Source organism: Chanos chanos, chromosome 6, assembly GCF_902362185.1.
Source record: "Chanos chanos chromosome 6, fChaCha1.1, whole genome shotgun sequence".
NCBI classification, from domain to species: domain Eukaryota; kingdom Metazoa; phylum Chordata; class Actinopteri; order Gonorynchiformes; family Chanidae; genus Chanos; species Chanos chanos.
The window spans coordinates 49659558-49678876 of record NC_044500.1 but is presented as its reverse complement, the minus strand read 5'-3'; the positions used below and the strand labels follow the sequence as shown (position 1 = coordinate 49678876).

At 42.9% G+C, this 19319-nt stretch overlaps 1 protein-coding gene across 1 annotated transcript; it reads right to left on the bottom strand.

Annotated features, from left to right (window-relative positions):
* Nucleotides 1–3391: 3391 nt before the first annotated feature.
* On the bottom strand, nucleotides 3392–13936 carry LOC115815614 (poly(U)-specific endoribonuclease-like). Its single transcript, XM_030778579.1, has 9 exons — nucleotides 13873–13936; nucleotides 13584–13706; nucleotides 10137–10256; nucleotides 8117–8279; nucleotides 7259–7464; nucleotides 6256–6369; nucleotides 6049–6155; nucleotides 5281–5423; nucleotides 3392–3506 (listed from the first exon to the last, which is right to left on the bottom strand). Exons 1-9 carry the CDS (start codon nucleotides 13925–13927, stop codon nucleotides 3392–3394), a joined length of 1146 nt encoding a protein of 381 aa, XP_030634439.1. The 5' UTR covers nucleotides 13928–13936.
* Between the last annotated feature and the right edge of the window lie 5383 nt (nucleotides 13937–19319).

The following is a 19319-nucleotide window of genomic DNA, read 5'->3' as shown; positions in this document are numbered from 1 at the left end:
GCAAAGGAATAGTTGCTACGTCAAATAACATCAGAGCTATGTGTCAATCAAACAGTGGTGGCATAATAAGGTTTTTTTATGTTTAATACTCATGTGCGTCTGAACCACCAGCCTGATCAACACAAAACATGCTATGTAAAACCCTTCCGCTGACCTCTGTCGTAAAACCCTTCCGCTGACCTCTGTCGTAAAACTCTTACACTGACCTCTGTCGTAAAACCCTTCCGCTGACCTCTGTCGTAAAACCCTTACACTGACCTCTGTCGTAAAACTCTTACACTGACCCCTGTCGTAAAACCCTTACGCTGACCTCTGTCATAAAACCCTTACACTGACCTCTGTCGTAAAACCCTTCCGCTGACCTCTGTCGTAAAACTCTTACACTGACCTCTGTCGTAAAACCCTTCCGCTGACCTCTGTCGTAAAACTCTTACACTGACCTCTGTCGTAAAACCCTTCCGCTGACCTCTGTCGTAAAACCCTTACACTGACCTCTGTCGTAAAACTCTTACACTGACCTCTGTCGTAAAACCCTTACGCTGACCTCTGTCGTAAAACCCTTACACTGACCTCTGTCGTAAAACCCTTCCGCTGACCTCTGTCGTAAAACTCTTACGCTGACCTCTGTCATAAAACCCTTACACTGACCTCTGTCGTAAAACTCTTACACTGACCTCTGTCGTAAAACCCTTACGCTGACCTCTGTCGTAAAACCCTTACGCTGACCTCTGTCGTAAAACCCTTCCGCTGACCTCTGTCGTAAAACCCTTACACTGACCTCTGTCGTAAAACCCTTACACTGACCTCTGTCGTAAAACTCTTACACTGACCTCTGTCGTAAAACCCTTCCGCTGACCTCTGTCGTAAAACTCTTACACTGACCTCTGTCGTAAAACCCTTCCGCTGACCTCTGTCGTAAAACTCTTACGCTGACCTCTGTCGTAAAACCCTTCCGCTGACCTCTGTCGTAAAACCCTTACACTGACCTCTGTCGTAAAACTCTTACACTGACCTCTGTCATAAAACCCTTACACTGACCTCTGTCGTAAAACCCTTACACTGACCTCTGTCATAAAACCCTTACACTGACCTCTGTCGTAAAACCCTTACACTGACCTCTGTCATAAAACCCTTACACTGACCTCTGTCGTAAAACCCTTACGCTGACCTCTGTCGTAAAACCCTTCCGCTGACCTCTGTCGTAAAACCCTTACACTGACCTCTGTCGTAAAACCCTTCCGCTGACCTCTGTCGTAAAACTCTTACACTGACCTCTGTCGTAAAACCCTTCCGCTGACCTCTGTCGTAAAACTCTTACACTGACCTCTGTCGTAAAACCCTTCCGCTGACCTCTGTCGTAAAACTCTTACGCTGACCTCTGTCGTAAAACCCTTCCGCTGACCTCTGTCGTAAAACCCTTACACTGACCTCTGTCGTAAAACTCTTACACTGACCTCTGTCATAAAACCCTTACACTGACCTCTGTCGTAAAACCCTTCCGCTGACCTCTGTCGTAAAACCCTTACACTGACCTCTGTCGTAAAACTCTTACACTGACCTCTGTCATAAAACCCTTACACTGACCTCTGTCGTAAAACCCTTCCGCTGACCTCTGTCATAAAACCCTTACACTAACCTCTGTCGTAAAACCCTTCCGCTGACCTCTGTCGTAAAACTCTTACACTGACCTCTGTCGTAAAACCCTTCCGCTGACCTCTGTCGTAAAACTCTTACACTGACCTCTGTCGTAAAACCCTTCCGCTGACCTCTGTCGTAAAACCCTTACACTGACCTCTGTCGTAAAACTCTTACACTGACCTCTGTCGTAAAACCCTTCCGCTGACCTCTGTCGTAAAACCCTTACACTGACCTCTGTCGTAAAACTCTTACACTGACCTCTGTCGTAAAACCCTTACACTGACCTCTGTCGTAAAACTCTTACACTGACCTCTGTCGTAAAACCCTTACGCTGACCTCTGTCGTAAAACTCTTACACTGACCTCTGTCGTAAAACCCTTCCGCTGACCTCTGTCGTAAAACCCTTCCGCTGACCTCTGTCGTAAAACCCTTACGCTGACCCCTGTCGTAAAACCCTTCCGCTGACCTCTGTCGTAAAACTCTTACACTGACCTCTGTCGTAAAACCCTTACACTGACCTCTGTCGTAAAACTCTTACACTGACCTCTGTCGTAAAACCCTTACGCTGACCTCTGTTGTAAAACCCTTACGCTGACCTCTGTCGTAAAACCCTTACACTGACCTCTGTCGTAAAACCCTTCCACTGACCTCTGTCGTAAAACTCTTACACTGACCCCTGTCGTAAAACCCTTACGCTGACCTCTGTCATAAAACCCTTACACTGACCTCTGTCGTAAAACCCTTACACTGACCTCTGTCGTAAAACCCTTACACTAACCTCTGTCGTAAAACCCTTCCGCTGACCTCTGTCGTAAAACCCTTACGCTGACCTCTGTCGTAAAACCCTTACACTGACCTCTGTCGTAAAACCCTTACACTAACCTCTGTCGTAAAACCCTTCCGCTGACCTCTGTCGTAAAACCCTTACGCTGACCTCTGTCGTAAAACCCTTACGCTGACCTCTGTCGTAAAACCCTTACGCTGACCTCTGTTGTAAAACCCTTACACTGACCTCTGTCGTAAAACCCTTACACTGACCTCTGTCTAATTTATGAAGGAAACGTTGCTATATCTAAAACCATGGCCACCACAAGCCAATCAAGTTGCTTCATCTACTAATTAATATGCAGATGAACCAGTATCATTCACCTTTGCATCAATCATTCTGAAATTTCTTGTGTACGATAACAAGGCCTCACTGACAAGATGTCCCAAATTTAAAAGGAATCTTTCAAAAAACACAGACTCCACAAGTGCTTGAACACAAAAACTGCATTGCCAGTGAATATCGGGTTTGAAAATACATTTACCGTATGTAATGTGATTTCAGGTATAAACCACGCCCACTTCCCGTGCACTATCCGAATACAGATACAGAGACAAATAATTTTGTCGGTTGAACAGATAATGAAGTCTCTGTACACTTCTAATATATATACACACACACGCTCTCACTCTTCCTCTCTCCTTCTCTCACAACACACACACACACACATACAAGCACACCCACATACAGACAGCAAGCTGTTGAATTGACAGGAATTCAGTGTTGATCATATTGAACTTTAATGGATTTTAAAAAAGCCAATCAGTCCATACCATCTGCTAATATCTAAACCAATTTTTTTAGATATCCAAGTCATTTAAAAATTAGTTATGAGGGTCCCCGGGTGTAACAAGCAGTGTATCTGCTAGTTTTCTCAGCCTCGTCTGTTGGGGATTCCGCTCTGTGAGATCTGATTGGTTAATTGTCTTAGGGAGTAGCAGGGTACGCTGAGCCGATGTATTTCTTGCCGTCTCCGTAAGAGGAATTATTCCAGGTGTACGTCTGAATGACCAGAGGCTGTCCTCCAATGCTAAGCTGACACCTGAAAGAGGAGACAGATGAAGGGACAGGTGAGCAGAATGAGCTGTTCCCTGTGTGACACACAGTTGTACAAACAACAAACTCTCACTCAGACAGAGACATAGGACAGGAGAGTGGTGTGTCTGGACAGAGACACAGGACAGGAGAGTGGTGTGTCTGGAGAGAGACACAGGACAGGAGAGTGGTGTGTCTGGACAGAGACATAGGACAGGAGAGTGGTGTGTCTGGACAGAGACACAGGACAGGAGAGTGGTGTGTCTGGAGAGAGACACAGGACAGGAGAGTGGTGTGTCTGGACAGAGACACAGGACAGGAGAGTGGTGTGTCTGGACAGAGACACAGGACAGGAGAGTGGTGTGTCTGGAGAGAGACACAGGACAGGAGAGTGGTGTGTCTGGACAGAGACACAGGACAGGAGAGCGGTCTGTCTGGACAGAGACACAGGACAGGAGAGTGGTGTGTCTGGACAGAGACACAGGACAGGAGAGTGGTGTGTCTGGACAGACACGGGACAGGAGAGTGGTGTGTCTGGACAGAGACACAGGACAGGAGAGTGGTCTGTCTGTATCCTCCCCTTCCTCTCTGTGAGCCATCTTTAAATTCATCTGAGTGACAGTCTGTGTTCAGTGAGAAGAGGACAGGCTTTACTGCAGGTAGATCCCTGTTCACTGGGATACAACACCCTCCCACCCAGCCCTGCACCTTTCTCAAGTCTGTGGAATTAAATACAAGCTCCAGTCTGTGGAATTAAATACAAGCTCCAGTCTGTGGAATTAAACACAATCTCCAGTCTGTGGAATTAAATACAAGCTCCAGTCTGTGGAATTAAATACAATCTCCAGTCTGTGGAATTAAATACAAGCTCCAGTCTGTGGAATTAAATACAATCTCCAGTCTGTGGAATTAAATACAATCTCCAGTCTGTGGAATTAAATACAATCTCCAGTCTGTGGAATTAAATACAAGCTCCAGTCTATGGAATTAAATACAAGCTCCAGTCTGTGGAATTAAATACAATCTCCAGTCTGTGGAATTAAATACAATCTCCAGTCTGTGGAATTAAATACAAGTTCCAGTCTGTGGAATTAAATACAATCTCCAGTCTGTGGAATTAAATACAATCTCCAGTCTGTGGAATTAAATACAAGCTCCAGTCTATGGAATTAAATACAAGCTCCAGTCTATGGAATTAAATACAAGCTCCAGTCTGTGGAATTAAATACAATCTCCAGTATTTCAAGCTCCTCAGTCCCTGTCCTATTTCCTCAGTAGTTTTGCCAATTCAAATTTCCGTCGTCCAGCCGGATTGTAGTTGGAATCTGTGGTCTACTCCTCTGTTCCAGTAACAGTGTGTCTAGTGTAAGTGTATAGGTGCATATGTGGACATATGAGAGATAGGTACATAGAGAGAGTGGTGAGTAAAAAAGAGAAACACTCACTGTTTTCCAGGATGTGTAATGGATGGATAGGTGGATGGATGGATGAATGGATGAATGGATGGATGGATGGATGAATGGATGGATGGATGGATGGGTGGGCGAATGGATGGATGGATGAATGGATGAATGGATGGATGGATGAATGGATGAATGGATGGATGAATGGATGGATGGATGAATGGATAGGTGGATGGATGGATGAATGGATGAATGGATGGATGGATGAATGGATGGATGAATGGATGGATAGGTGGATGGATGGATGGGTAGTGGCTTGTGGAGATATGAGAGACAGGTCCATAGAGAGAGTGGTGAGTGAAAAAGGGAAACACTCACCGTTTTCCAGGGCGTGTAATGTAGCAGAGGCTGTACATGGCAAGATCAAACTCAGGACTTGCACCAATGATGGCCGAGCCCACTGACTTATAGTAGCCGTCCCAGTTAAACTGCATCCCCAACACGTCTGGGTATGATGTCCACTGAGAGAGAGAGAGAGAGAGAGAGAGAGAGAGAGAGGGTCTTACAGACAAACTTACAGTATCCGGACTAGTTTAGACGTCTGATTATAATAGTTAAATACTTACTGACTCACTGAAGGTCTGATTATAATAGTTAAATACTTACTGAAACTCTGAAGGTGTGACTGTAATAGTTAAATACTTACTGACTCACTGAAGGTCTGATTATAATAGTTAAATACTTACTGACACACTGAAGGTCTGATTATAATAGTTAAATACTTACTGACTCACTGAAGGTGTGATTATAATAGTTAAATACTTACTGACACTCTGAAGGTGTGATTATAATAGTTAAATACTTACAGACACACTGAAGGTCTGATGATAATAGTTAAACACTTACTGACTCACTGAAGGTGTGATTATAATAGTTAAATACTTACTGACTCACTGAAGGTCTGATTATAATAGTTAAATACTTACTGAAACTCTGAAGGTGTGACTGTAATAGTTAAATACTTACTGACTCACTGAAGGTCTGATTATAATAGTTAAATACTTACTGGCTCACTGAAGGTCTGATTATAATAGTTAAATACTTACTGATGTACTGAAGGTGTGATTGTAATAGTTAAACACTCACAGGTCCATTGAAGCTGTGGCTGTAATAATTCAGTAGTCCGCGTTTCTCCAGCAGGTAAAACTGCACCCAGTTATGGAAGCCAGACACCTTCCCACCCTTAATTTCCCCTACAGACACACACACATGTAAAAATCAGCATACACACACTTTACCATCATCAGGCTCCCCTGCGCACACACACACACACATACACACACACACACTGACCTGCAAAGATGTGCTCAAAGCCACTGGAGTCCATTTTTCCGTTATAGCGAGAGTACAGTCCGAACCACATCATTTTCAGGTCGTAAATGAAGTCGGTCTCTGTGCTGTAAACACCTGACAAACACCAGAGAAACAAACACTTCTGAAAACAGGAAAACAGTCTCTGTGCTGTAAACACCTGACAAACACCAGAGAAATACAACTGAGCAAACAGACACAGCGGCTCATAGCTTTTCAGGCAGAGACAAACTTGAGAAGGACCCAGTAGTTGCAGGTCTCTGTCAGACTCTCTCTGCTGCAGCAGGACTCCCTGTTTGTGTATTTTGTTTATTGGTCTGAGTGTGCTGTGTTTGTAAGGGTAGGAGGTTCCTGGGTCTGTATGAACGTAGACCAGTGCTGATTTTCTCTAGCAGTGCCTGACAGAGGGAATACTGGACCATGGCTTTGTCTGATGAGACACTCACACGTCCTACTAAGAAATCTGGCCTTGTTTCTGCCAGAGGACTTCACTACAGACATACTGGCCTCTTTATTGCACCATCTTACTGGATATGGTTTTGATACTTTAACCCATATGATCTGCAGTGAATGTGATTGGTTGATACCTTTACACCACCTTACTGGATATGGTTTTTGATACTTTATCCCATGTGATCTGCGGTGACTGTGACTGGTTTATACTGGTTTATACCTTCACAGCACCTTACTGGATATGGTTTGGATACTTTAACCCATGTGATCTGCGGTGACTGTGATTGGTTGATACCTTTACACCATCTTACTGCATATGGTTTTTGATACTTTAACCCATGTGATCTGCGGTGACTGTGATTGGTTGATACCTTTACACCACCTTACTGTATATGGTTTGGATACTTTAACCCATGTGATCTGCGGTGACTGTGACTGGTTTATACTGGTTTATACCTTCACACCACCTTACTGGATATGGTTTTTGATACTTTAACCCATGTGATCAGCGGTGACTGTGATTGGTTGATACCTTTGCTGTTGAGGAATGCATAGAGCTCTTTTCCCACTGTGGTGTAGCTAATGGCCTCTCTGAGGAAAGTGTCCTGTTCTGAAAGCTGCTGGGAGCTGAAGCTCTCTGTCACACCCGTGGTTCGCTGGTAGTTGTCCAGCAGATTAATGAGGGCTTTGTAGGTGGGCTTGGAGAAGAGAGTGGCCTCATCCACATACTGGAACAGACTGCACAAAATAATTACACAAAGTGTGTGTGTGGGGGGGTGAGCGTATGGAGGCATATGGGTGTGTGTGTGGGGGGGTGAGCATATGGAGGCATATGGGTGTGTGTGTGTGGGGGGGGGGGTGAGTGTATGGAGGCATATGGGTGTGTGTGTGTGGGGGGGGGTGAGCGTATGGAGGCATATGGGTGTGTGTGTGTGGGGGGGGGGTGAGTGTATGGTGGCATATGGGTGTGTGTGTGGGGGGGGGGTGAGCGTATGGAGGCATATGGGTGTGTGTGTGTGTGGGGGGGTGAGCGTATGGTGGCATATGGGTGTGTGTGTGGGGGGGGGGTGTGAGCGTATGGAGGCATATGGGTGTGTGTGTGTGGGGGGGTGAGTGTATGGAGGCATATGGGTGTGTGTGGGGGGGGGTGGGGGCATATGGAGGCATATGGGTGTGTGTGTGTGTGTTCGTCTTTCAGATTAGAAGAGTAGTTGACCTGTGTGCTGGTCTGTAAGGAGGAGGGGTGTTTGTGTGTGTTTGTGTGTGTGTGTGTGTGTATGTGTGTGTTTGTGTGTGTGTGTGTGTGTGAGTGTGTGAGTGTGTGTGTGTGTGTGTGTGTGTGTGAGTGTGTGTGTGAGTGTGTGTGTGTGTGTGTGTGTGTGTGTCTTACGGGCTAGAAGAGTAGTCAATCTGGCCGCTGGTCTGTGAGGAGGAGATGAGTCTCTGTGGGCTGATGGTCACCTCAAAGGCTGTGGCTTTATTGTAGTCCAGAGAGTAGAGTTTCTCTGACAGCGCTTTAATATCTGCATCTGAGATTGTGGTGCCAGAGCCCTCTGAACACAGCAGAGCACAGCTCCATGAGAGAGAGCAACAGAAGTTTGACGTACAGTACAGAGGGACTCAGAGGGACTGATACCAAAAATCAGCCATCAGAAAATACAGCTGAGGAACACTGAGACAACGACATGGACTTACAGTGCAAACGGAGAGACAACACCAAAATACCATCATTTTACAACTCAGCAGAAAACCAGGAGGGAAAACCTGATAGTGAGGTGCCATCATACAGTAAATCACACGCAGAGAGAGAGAGAGAATGTGAGTCTGTTCTGAACCTAAGATCAAAGCTAAACCAGACAAAGCGATCGACCAAAGAGCATCTGTGCCCTGTCAGGCGGCTTTGGGAGCAAGAGGACAGTGGGGTCTGAGTCATGTGACTGTGTGGTGATTCTTGGCGGGACAAAGTGCCGTGGGAATCTCGAGGGGTAAACACAGGTGCCTGTCGTGACCAGCGCAGCCTCACGCTAATCTTCCAAAAAACAAACAGCTTTGAAAAAAAAAAGACTAAAAAAGGCTGTTTCTAAATGCTTGAAGTCGAAACGCAGCCATAAGGAGGGACCTTGACCTGGGAGTGCGTGAACTTTACGCAAGAAAATCAGAGTGAAAATTGAGGAATGAGAGAAAGACAGACAGTGACTGTTACATACGTATAAATGATGTTACATACGTATAGATGATGTTACATACGTATAAATGATGTTACATACGTATAAATGATGTTACATATAAATGATGTTACATACGTATAAATGATGTTACATACGTATAAATGATGTTACATAAGTATAAATGATGTTACATACGTATAAAGGTTGTGTGGCACAGTACTAGCAATTAAAAATGATTAGCTGTTTTATAAAAATGAATTTATCATTCACGTGTGAACAGTTGTTAAAAAGTGTGACAGTTTGCTGTTTTAACAGTGTAGTGAGAGGCACAGAGACAGGATGAGGCCTGTCTAACCCCTTCTTGTTTAAAAACTGGACCGTAGTTCAGCAGGTCCAGGGCACATATGTATGTCACAGGCAGCTCAGAGAGGCATTTAGGGGCTGCGTTTTAAAAACAGGTGGAATACATGGGTGAGTCTTTTCTCCTGATCTTGTGATATTTTATATATATATTGCTACATGTGAACAAGGAACAGCAGGCAACACAAATCCACTGGCCAAAATCCACCCGTCAGTAATGTCCTCAGAGTCTGAAACCATGGTGACATGAATAGCATGATTCTGAATATTGAATTATATCAGGAGCTTGTGCTCTTTAAGATGAGTACATGGTAGTTTTGAACAAGACACTCTGCTGCTAAATAAATGCTGAACTCAAAAATAAACGGAATAATGACACTCTTCCTCTCTCTCTCTGTGTGTCACCTGCTGTCACTCTGAGCTTACCCTCTTTTTGACTTAAAAAGGTAGCTTAACACTTAGATACACACTTAAACAACAATAATTGCAGTGTTTGCTTTGGGCAGGCTCACCTGTGATAATTGCAGTGTTTGGTCTGGGCAGGCTCACCTGTGATAATTGCAGTGTTTGGTCTGGGCAGGCTCACCTGTGATAATTGCAGTGTTTGCTTTGGGCAGTTTCACCTGTGATAATTGCAGTGTTTGCTTTGGGCAGGCTCACCTGTGATAATTGCAATGTTTGCTTTGGGCAGGCTCACCTGTGATAATTGCAGTGTTTGCTTTGGGCAGGCTCACCTGTGATAATTGCAGTGTTTGGTCTGGGCAGGCTCACCTGTGATAATTGCAGTGTTTGCTTTGGGCAGGCTCACCTGTGATAATTGCAGTGTTTGGTCTGGGCAGGCTCACCTGTGATAATTGCAGTGTTTGGTCTGGGCAGGCTCACCTGTGCAGTAGGTGGTGTAGTCAGCACAGCAGTCTCCGTAACGCTCGCAGGCTGAGTTACACTGACAGTTATAGTTCCAGTCCGTGCCGTAGCCACACCGACCCTTACACGAATCCTGAGCTGTTTGTTTCAACCAGGTCGGATAGAGGTTCATCACAGAGAGAGGTGAGAGGTTCATTACAGAGAGAAATGAGTTGTCTACACTGTCCCTGCACTGTTACTATTCATATATAACAGCTCTGTCAGTCTACACTGTCCCTGCACTGTTACTATTCATATATAACATCTCTGTCAGTCTACACTGTCCCTGTCCTGTTACTATTCATATATAACATCTCTGTCAGTCTACACTGTCCCTGCCCTGTTACTATTCATATATAACATCTCTGTCAGTCTACACTGTCCCTGCACTGTTACTATTCATATATAACACCTCTGTCAGTCTACACTGTCCCTGCACTGTTACTATTCATATATAACATCTCTGTCAGTCTACACTGTCCCTGTCCTGTTACTATTCATATATAACATCTCAGTCAGTCTGCACTGTCCCTGTCCTGTTACTATTCATATATAACATCTCTGTCAGTCTACACTGTCCCTGCACTGTTACTATTCATATATAACATCTCTGTCAGTCTGCATTGTCCCTGTCCTGTTACTATTCATATATAACATCTCTGTCAGTCTGCACTGTCCCTGCACTGTTACTATTCATATATAACATCTCTGTCAGTCTGCACTGTCCCTGAACTGTTACTATTCATATATAACATCTCTGTCAGTCTACACTGTCCCTGCACTGTTACTATTCATATATAACATCTCTGTCAGTCTACACTGTCCCTGCACTGTTACTATTCATATATAACATCTCTGTCAGTCTGCACTGTCCCTGCACTGTTACTATTCATATATAACATCTCTGTCAGTCTACACTGTCCCTGCACTGTTACTATTCATATATAACAGCTCTGTCAGTCTGCACTGTCCCTGCCCTGTTACTATTCATATATAACATCTCAGTCAGTCTGCACTGTCCCTGCCCTGTTACTATTCATATATAACATCTCTGTCAGTCTGCACTGTCCCTGCACTGTTACTATTCATATATAACATCTCTGTCAGTCTACACTGTCCCTGCACTGTTACTATTCATATATAACATCTCTGTCAGTCTACACTGTCCCTGCACTGTTACTATTCATATATAACATCTCTGTCAGTCTACACTGTCCCTGCACTGTTACTATTCATATATAACATCTCTGTCAGTCTACACTGTCCCTGTCCTGTTACTATTCATATATAACATCTCTGTCAGTCTGCACTGTCCCTGCCCTGTTACTATTCATATATAACATCTCTGTCAGTCTGCACTGTCCCTGCACTGTTACTATTCATATATAACATCTCTGTCAGTCTGCACTGTCCCCGAACTGTTACTATTCATATATAACATCTCTGTCAGTCTACACTGTCCCTGCACTGTTACTATTCATATATAACATCTCTGTCAGTCTACACTGTCCCTGCACTGTTACTATTCATATATAACATCTCTGTCAGTCTACACTGTCCCTGCACTGTTACTATTCATATATAACATCTCTGTCAGTCTACACTGTCCCTGCACTGTTACTATTCATATATAACAGCTCTGTCAGTCTGCACTGTCCCTGCCCTGTTACTATTCATATATAACATCTCAGTCAGTCTGCACTGTCCCTGCCCTGTTACTATTCATATATAACATCTCTGTCAGTCTGCACTGTCCCTGCACTGTTACTATTCATATATAACATCTCTGTCAGTCTACACTGTCCCTGCACTGTTACTATTCATATATAACATCTCTGTCAGTCTACACTGTCCCTGCACTGTTACTATTCATATATAACACCTCTGTCAGTCTACACTGTCCCTGCACTGTTACTATTCATATATAACATCTCTGTCAGTCTACACTGTCCCTGTCCTGTTACTATTCATATATAACATCTCAGTCAGTCTGCACTGTCCCTGTCCTGTTACTATTCATATATAACATCTCTGTCAGTCTACACTGTCCCTGCACTGTTACTATTCATATATAACATCTCTGTCAGTCTACACTGTCCCTGTCCTGTTACTATTCATATATAACATCTCTGTCAGTCTGCACTGTCCCTGTCCTGTTACTATTCATATATAACATCTCTGTCAGTCTACACTGTCCCTGCACTGTTACTATTCATATATAACAGCTCTGTCAGTCTGCACTGTCCCTGTCCTGTTACTATTCATATATAACATCTCTGTCAGTCTACACTGTCCCTGCACTGTTACTATTCATATATAACATCTCTGTCAGTCTGCACTGTCCCTGCACTGTTACTATTCATATATAACATCTCTGTCAGTCTACACTGTCCCTGCACTGTTACTATTCATATATAACATCTCAGTCAGTCTACACTGTCCCTGTCCTGTTACTATTCATATATAACATCTCTGTCAGTCTGCACTGTCCCTGCCCTGTTACTATTCATATATAACATCTCTGTCAGTCTACACTGTCCCTGCACTGTTACTATTCATATATAACATCTCTGTCAGTCTGCACTGTCCCTGTCCTGTTATTATTCATATATAACATCTCTGTCAGTCTACACTGTCCCTGCACTGTTACTATTCATATATAACAGCTCTGTCAGTCTACACTGTCCCTGCACTGTTACTATTCATATATAACATCTCTGTCAGTCTGCACTGTCCCTGCACTGTTACTATTCATATATAACATCTCTGTCAGTCTGCACTGTCCCTGCACTGTTACTATTCATATATAACATCTCAGTCAGTCTACACTGTCCCTGTCCTGTTACTATTCATATATAACATCTCTGTCAGTCTACACTGTCCCTGCACTGTTACTATTCATATATAACATCTCTGTCAGTCTACACTGTCCCTGCACTGTTACTATTCATATATAACATCTCAGTCAGTCTGCACTGTCCCTGCCCTGTTACTATTCATATATAACATCTCTGTCAGTCTACACTGTCCCTGCACTGTTACTATTCATATATAACAGCTCTGTCAGTCTACACTGTCCCTGCACTGTTACTGTTCATATGGAGCTGTGTGCACAGCTGAGCTTCATATTATATTGTGTTTGCCTGCTCTGGTGTTGTTCCAAACAGCATAGTGCCAAATCTTTGTACAAAAGAGTTACATTTGAATATGTGAGTGATTTAGGCCTATTCTGATTTAATGAAATGAAGGCAAATTCATTCATAGATTGTCTCTCTGGATTGAAGAGCTATGTTATATCCACATTTCTATATTTCAGTTTAGTAATAAATAAGCATAATTACAAACTTTATCACTTGTGATCATGGAGACTTTTATTTTGAAGACAAAAGACTCATTTGAAATGCTGGCTTTTCTTTGAGGTCTCACCTTTACAGAGGCTGAAGTAGTCAGTGCAGCAGTCACCATAGCGCTCGCAGGCCGTGTTGCACTGACAGGTGTAACTGGAGTCTACCCCATAGCCGCAGCGTCCCGCGCAGGAATCCAGCGTGTCTAGACGGAGGAGAAGAGGGAGTTACTTTTTCACTGACCCAAGACAAAGACTATGTTCATTATGAAAGACGAACGCTCATGCTCCAAACCTTCAGTCACTATGATATTCAGAGAAGAGACGAGAAGTTCACCAACGACCAAACGCAGTGTGTGTTTGTGTACTTACTGCTGTAGCCCTGTGCTAGCAGGGTGAGGGTGAGGAGCAGAGTGATCTTCATCATGGACCAGTGGAGCCAAAAGCAGGAACATTAGCTCATGGTGCTATACATTTATACCAGATCTCCCAGCTACTTCCACACGGGACTGACTGCTGAGACCACGCCCCTGCACTGTGGTATCCAATCAGTCAGATGTCTGCCAATATTATTAACATACACACCAGTTTAACCCAGTTCTTGCATGTTATTGTAAGGTGGTCAACCAGTCCCTGCCTCTGAGCAACGTGACGTGAGTGGAAAATTCTGAACCCGTTGGTACGAACCTGCACAGAAACCCAAAGAGAGGAGAACGCTTTTCTCTCCTCACTGAACACTGGGCTGTGTGTGTGAGTCTCAGGGCTGTGTGTGTGTGAGTCTCAGGGCTGTGTGTGTGAGGAAGACCTCTCTCACGCTTTTCTGTCCTCACTGAACACAGGTGAAGCAAGAGAATGTGAAATGTGGAGTCATCTGCCAATATAATGTACCTCAGAATAAAATTAATTAATCGTATAATTAAGCATCTTCAGCTGCACATTATAATCACAAAATAAATGTCAGTGACTCAAAACAAATGTAAAAGACTCAAAATAAATGACAGTGACTCAAATAAATGACACTGACTCAAAATAAATGACAGTGACTCAAAATAAATGACAATGACTCAAAATAAATGATAGTGACTCAAAATAAATGTCAATGACTCAAAATAAATGACTGTGACTCAAAATAAATGTCAATGACACAAAATAAATGACAGTGACTCAAAATAAATGACACTGACTCAAAATAAATGACTGTGACTCAAAATAAATGATAGTGACTCAAAATAAATGTCAAAGACTCAAAATAAATGATAGTGACTCAAAATAAATGACACACCTTTCAGGGAGAGCAATATTAGCGGTTATTCAGAGAGACATATTTAAAAAAAAAAAAAGACAATTTTCCTTTTTTGTCCCCAATACTAGACCTGTCCATAAATGATTAACCTAATGATTAAGGGCTGAAGAAAAGTAAACTGATCCCATCCACACAGCTGCCAAATGTTTGAAGGTTAAAATTAGTTACGATCAGGACCTTGAATAAGAACATATGTGATACCATGGATGTGTGTGTGTGTTTGTGTGCACGCGTGTGTGCATGCATGTGTGTGTGCGTGTGTGTGTGTGCATGTGTGTGTGCATGCATGTGTGTGTGTGTGTATTTGTGTGTGTGTGCATGTGCGTGTGCGTGTGCGTGTGTGTGTGTGTGTGTGTGTGTGCATGTGTGTGTGCGTGTGCGTGTGTGTGTGTGTGTGTGTGTGTGTGTGTGTGTGCGTGCACATTCTGTAGGATACTGTATGATCTAAATTGCCCTCATAGTCATAGTTTTAGTTTAGTTCGTTCTTTGAGTGTGAGTGTACTATAAAATGATTTATTGTATACTTCTCTGAACTGAAATACTTGTAGCTTTAAGACGTTTAAACATTTCCACTTCTTTTTATTCTTATTATTAAATCATTAACTTGTTCATACCTGATAAAAGTACTTTGATTTTGTGGTGGAGGACTGACTGTGATGTACATATGGGTTGGCTGTAATCACAGCCATCAGAGCCTAAAAAAATGTCAAACTGGAGACTTTTATTGTACAAAAGTCAGCTTATTGCCTATTTGCTATGGATGTGTGTGACGGAAACTGACTGTGTGAGGCTCAGTAGTTTTTTTTTTATAAATATAAATGGTTAAAGTTATAAATGGTTAAAGACCAGCAGCGCATATATGAACGTAACACGAGGCCAGGTGTGCGATATGCTACAGTTCAACAGATGTTCTGAATAGAAAAATTCTGAATCTCTCTCTCTCTCTCTCTCTCTCTCTCTCTCTGTGTCTCTCTCTCTCTTCCTCTTTGTGTGTGTGTGTATGTGTGTGTGAGATTAAACTCATTCACTCATTGTTACCTGTCAATGAAATTATTACTGATCAGGAGTTTAATGCACTGTGTTTAACAGAAACGTGGATCAAACCAAATGAGTATGTCGCATTAAATGAAGCTAGTCCTCCCGGATACAGTTATATACACCAGCCTCGTCTAACTAGCAGAGGAGGAGGCGTTGCAGTTATTTATAATGATAACCTAGGCATCATTCAAAAACCTCTACATAAATTCAATGCGTTTGAAGTTCTTTATACAAACATAACATATGTAGCTACAAAAAATAAGTCTACCCAGTCTATCACACTAATTATTATCTATAGACCGCCTGGGCCGTACTCTGAATTCCTCTGTGAATTTGCAGATTTTATCTCAAACCTTGTTATTTCTTTAGACATAGCTCTAATTGTCGGAGACTTTAACATTCATTTTGATAACCCACAGGACCCTCTGAGAACAGCGTTCGTGTCCATTCTAGATTCAGTAGGGATTAATCAGACGGTCATAGGGCCCACTCATAATGGTGGCCACAACCTCGATCTTATACTAACATTCGGATTAAATGTAGGAAGTATAGTCACATTTCCACAATCTGAAGCTATCTCAGATCATTATCTTATCTCATTCAAAATGTTTCTTAGTAATAATATATGCACCTCGCCACGCTATCATAATAAATGTACGTTTACGCCAGCTACTACGCAGAACTTTATCAATAATCTCCCAGAGTTATCAACTTTGATTGGATCACTGTCACACCCCACAGAACTTGATCAGGCAACTGAATCTTTAGAGTTAACATTCTGCAAGACCTTAGATATTGTGGCCCCACTTAAAAGGAAAATAATCAGAGAGAAAAAACTAGCTCCCTGGTATGATGAGCACACACACGCCTTAAAACTTACCACTCGAAAATTAGAACGTAAATGGCGCCAAACTAAATTGGTAGTATTCCAGTTAGCATGGAAGGAGAGCCTCCTGAGCTATAGAAAAGCTCTTAGTGCCGCTAGATCAATGTATCTCTCCACCCTAATAGAAGACAACAAAAATAATCCTAGATTTTTATTTAATATCGTATCAAACCTAACTGGGAATAAGAGCACCTCAGAAACAGGCACACCATCAATATACAGTGGCAACGCCTTCATGAATTTTTTCAACAGCAAAATTGAAAATATCAGGCAAACAATTCAGACTATAAATTTAAAACCAGATAATTTGATCACTAACACTGTAGATAACAATATAACTATATCAGTTCAGTGATTAGAATGTTTTACTCCCCTTCAAGCGACCGAATTAACCTCACTAATTTTTTCATCAAAATCACCAACTTGTGTATTAGATCCCTTACCTACACGTTTCCTCAAACAGGTACTGCCAGTAGTCATCGAACCTCTTCTACAAATCAAACAATTCCTCCCTTAGCACTGGCTACGTGCCTAAATCGTTTAAACTAGCAGTTATCAAACCCCTAATTAAAAAACCTGACCTTGACTCCTGTTCGTTGTCCAACTACAGGCCAATATCTAACCTCCCCTTTATCTCCAAGATCCTAGAAAAGGCTGTAGCACAGCAGTTATGCTCATACTTACATAGGAATAACAATCATGAACTGCATCAGTCAGGATTTAGGCCTCATCACAGCACAGAGACAGCACTGGATAAAGTTGCAAATGACTGGCCTCTGATCAGGGTTGTGTCTCCTTGCTTGTGCTACTTGACCTCAGTGCAGCCTTTGACACCATTGATCATACTATTCTCCTTGATAGACTAGAAAATGTTGTTGGAGTTAAGGGAACGGCCCTCTTATGGCTTAGGTCCTACCTGACTGATCGTTATCAGTTTGTTGATGTAAATGGTGACTTCTCTGCACATACCGAGGTAAAGTTTGGAGTCCCACAAGGTTCTGTTTTAGGCCCACTGCTTTTCTCTTTATATATGCTACCTCTAGGTAATATTATTCGTAAACACGGTATTAGCTTCCACTGCTATGCTGATGACACACAATTGTATGTCTCAGCGAAGCCAGACGAGCGACACCAGCTTAACAAAACTGAGGAGTGTGTAAAGGATATTAGGCACTGGATGCTTACTAACTTCCTCTTACTTAACTCTGAAAAGACAGAAGTACTTGTACTAGGATCACATGCAGCTAGGAGTAAGCTTTCCGATCACATAGTAACTCTGGATGGCCTTTCTCTTTCATCAGGTGCGGCAGTAAAAGATCTTGGTGTAATTATTGACTCCAGTCTTTCATTTGAAGGTCATGTAGATAACATTACCAGGATAGCCTTCTTTCATCTTAGAAATATTAACAGGATAAGAAATGCATTGTCATTTCAAGATGCTGAAAAATTGGTTCATGCTTTCATTACCTCTAGGTTAGACTACTGTAATGCCTTACTGTCTGGATGTTCTAATAGGTGTATAAATAAGCTACAGTTAGTTCAGAATGCAGCAGCCAGAGTTCTTACTAGAACCAAAAGATATGATCACATCACTCCTATCTTATCCACACTGCACTGGCTCCCAGTCAAATCTCGTATTGATTATAAAATCTTACTATTAAACTATAGAGCACTAAATGGTCTTGCGCCACAGTACCTGCGCGAAGTCCTGGTCTTTTATGATCCACCACGCCAACTTAGATCAAAAGGTGCAGGCTATTTGTTGGTACCTCGAGTTGTGATGGCTACAGCAGGGGGCAGAGCCTTCTCTTACAGAGCCCCACAGTTATGGAAAAGCCTCCCAATTAATGTTCGAGACTCAGACACAGTCTCTATGTTTAAGGCAAGGCTGAAAACTTATCTGTTTAGCCAAGCCTTTTGCTAACAGCTCTTCACAAGGTAAAGGAGCAGATTTAGAGGGTTCTTGGGCATAGAATGTTTGGTGAACTGGGATGTTTGGATGCTGTTGCCCCCCCCACTCTAACATGTTCACTCAGGTTTGTTGGCTGTGGAGTGGGTGGCGCCTTGTGTCCCAGAGTGCCCTCATGTCTGTATTACCTTCTAGCTCTCCCTTTTAACTATGCTGTAATAGCTAGTCTTGCTGTGGTCCCTGCCTGCACTCGGCACATGATGTATATTTTCCCTTAACCATTATGTGGAAATGAACATCTAGCAATGTCTCTCTCTCTCTTTCTCTCTCTCTCTCTGTCTGTCGAGCCACACATGCGACTCCTGAGATACCAGTGATCCTGACTCCTCCTGCCCTGTGGACTGATCCATCCTGGTGTTATCATCTTTCATCCCCCTGTCAGCCTCCTGTCAGCATCGCCATCCCCTTTGCTCATGCTCCAATTTACTTTCAATTGTAACTGCCCACTTGGTCAGCACCTAATGCACACCTGTCTGGCCAAGAGGAGGTCTCCTCTCTCTGTGGTCCTTCTCAAGATTTCTCCCATTTTCTCATTTCCCTTTTGGGTTTTTTGGGAGTTTTTTCTTGCCCGCCATGAGGATTAAGTCAGGGGGTGCCGTCCTGTTTTGATTTGACTGTTGTGG

Bases quoted from the DNA above. Each gene is read 5' to 3' on its own strand.
- LOC115815614 (XM_030778579.1), bottom strand. From the start codon at position 13,927: ATGATGAAGATCACTCTGCTCCTCACCCTCACCCTGCTAGCACAGGGC. The intron at 10,257-13,583 runs GTGAGACCTCAA...TGAAACAAACAG, and splicing joins CTACTTCAGCCTCTGTAAAG to CTCAGGATTCGTGTAAGGGT. The intron at 6,156-6,255 runs GTCAGTGTGTGT...GTGTGTCTGTAG, and splicing joins CTTTGAGCACATCTTTGCAG to GGGAAATTAAGGGTGGGAAG.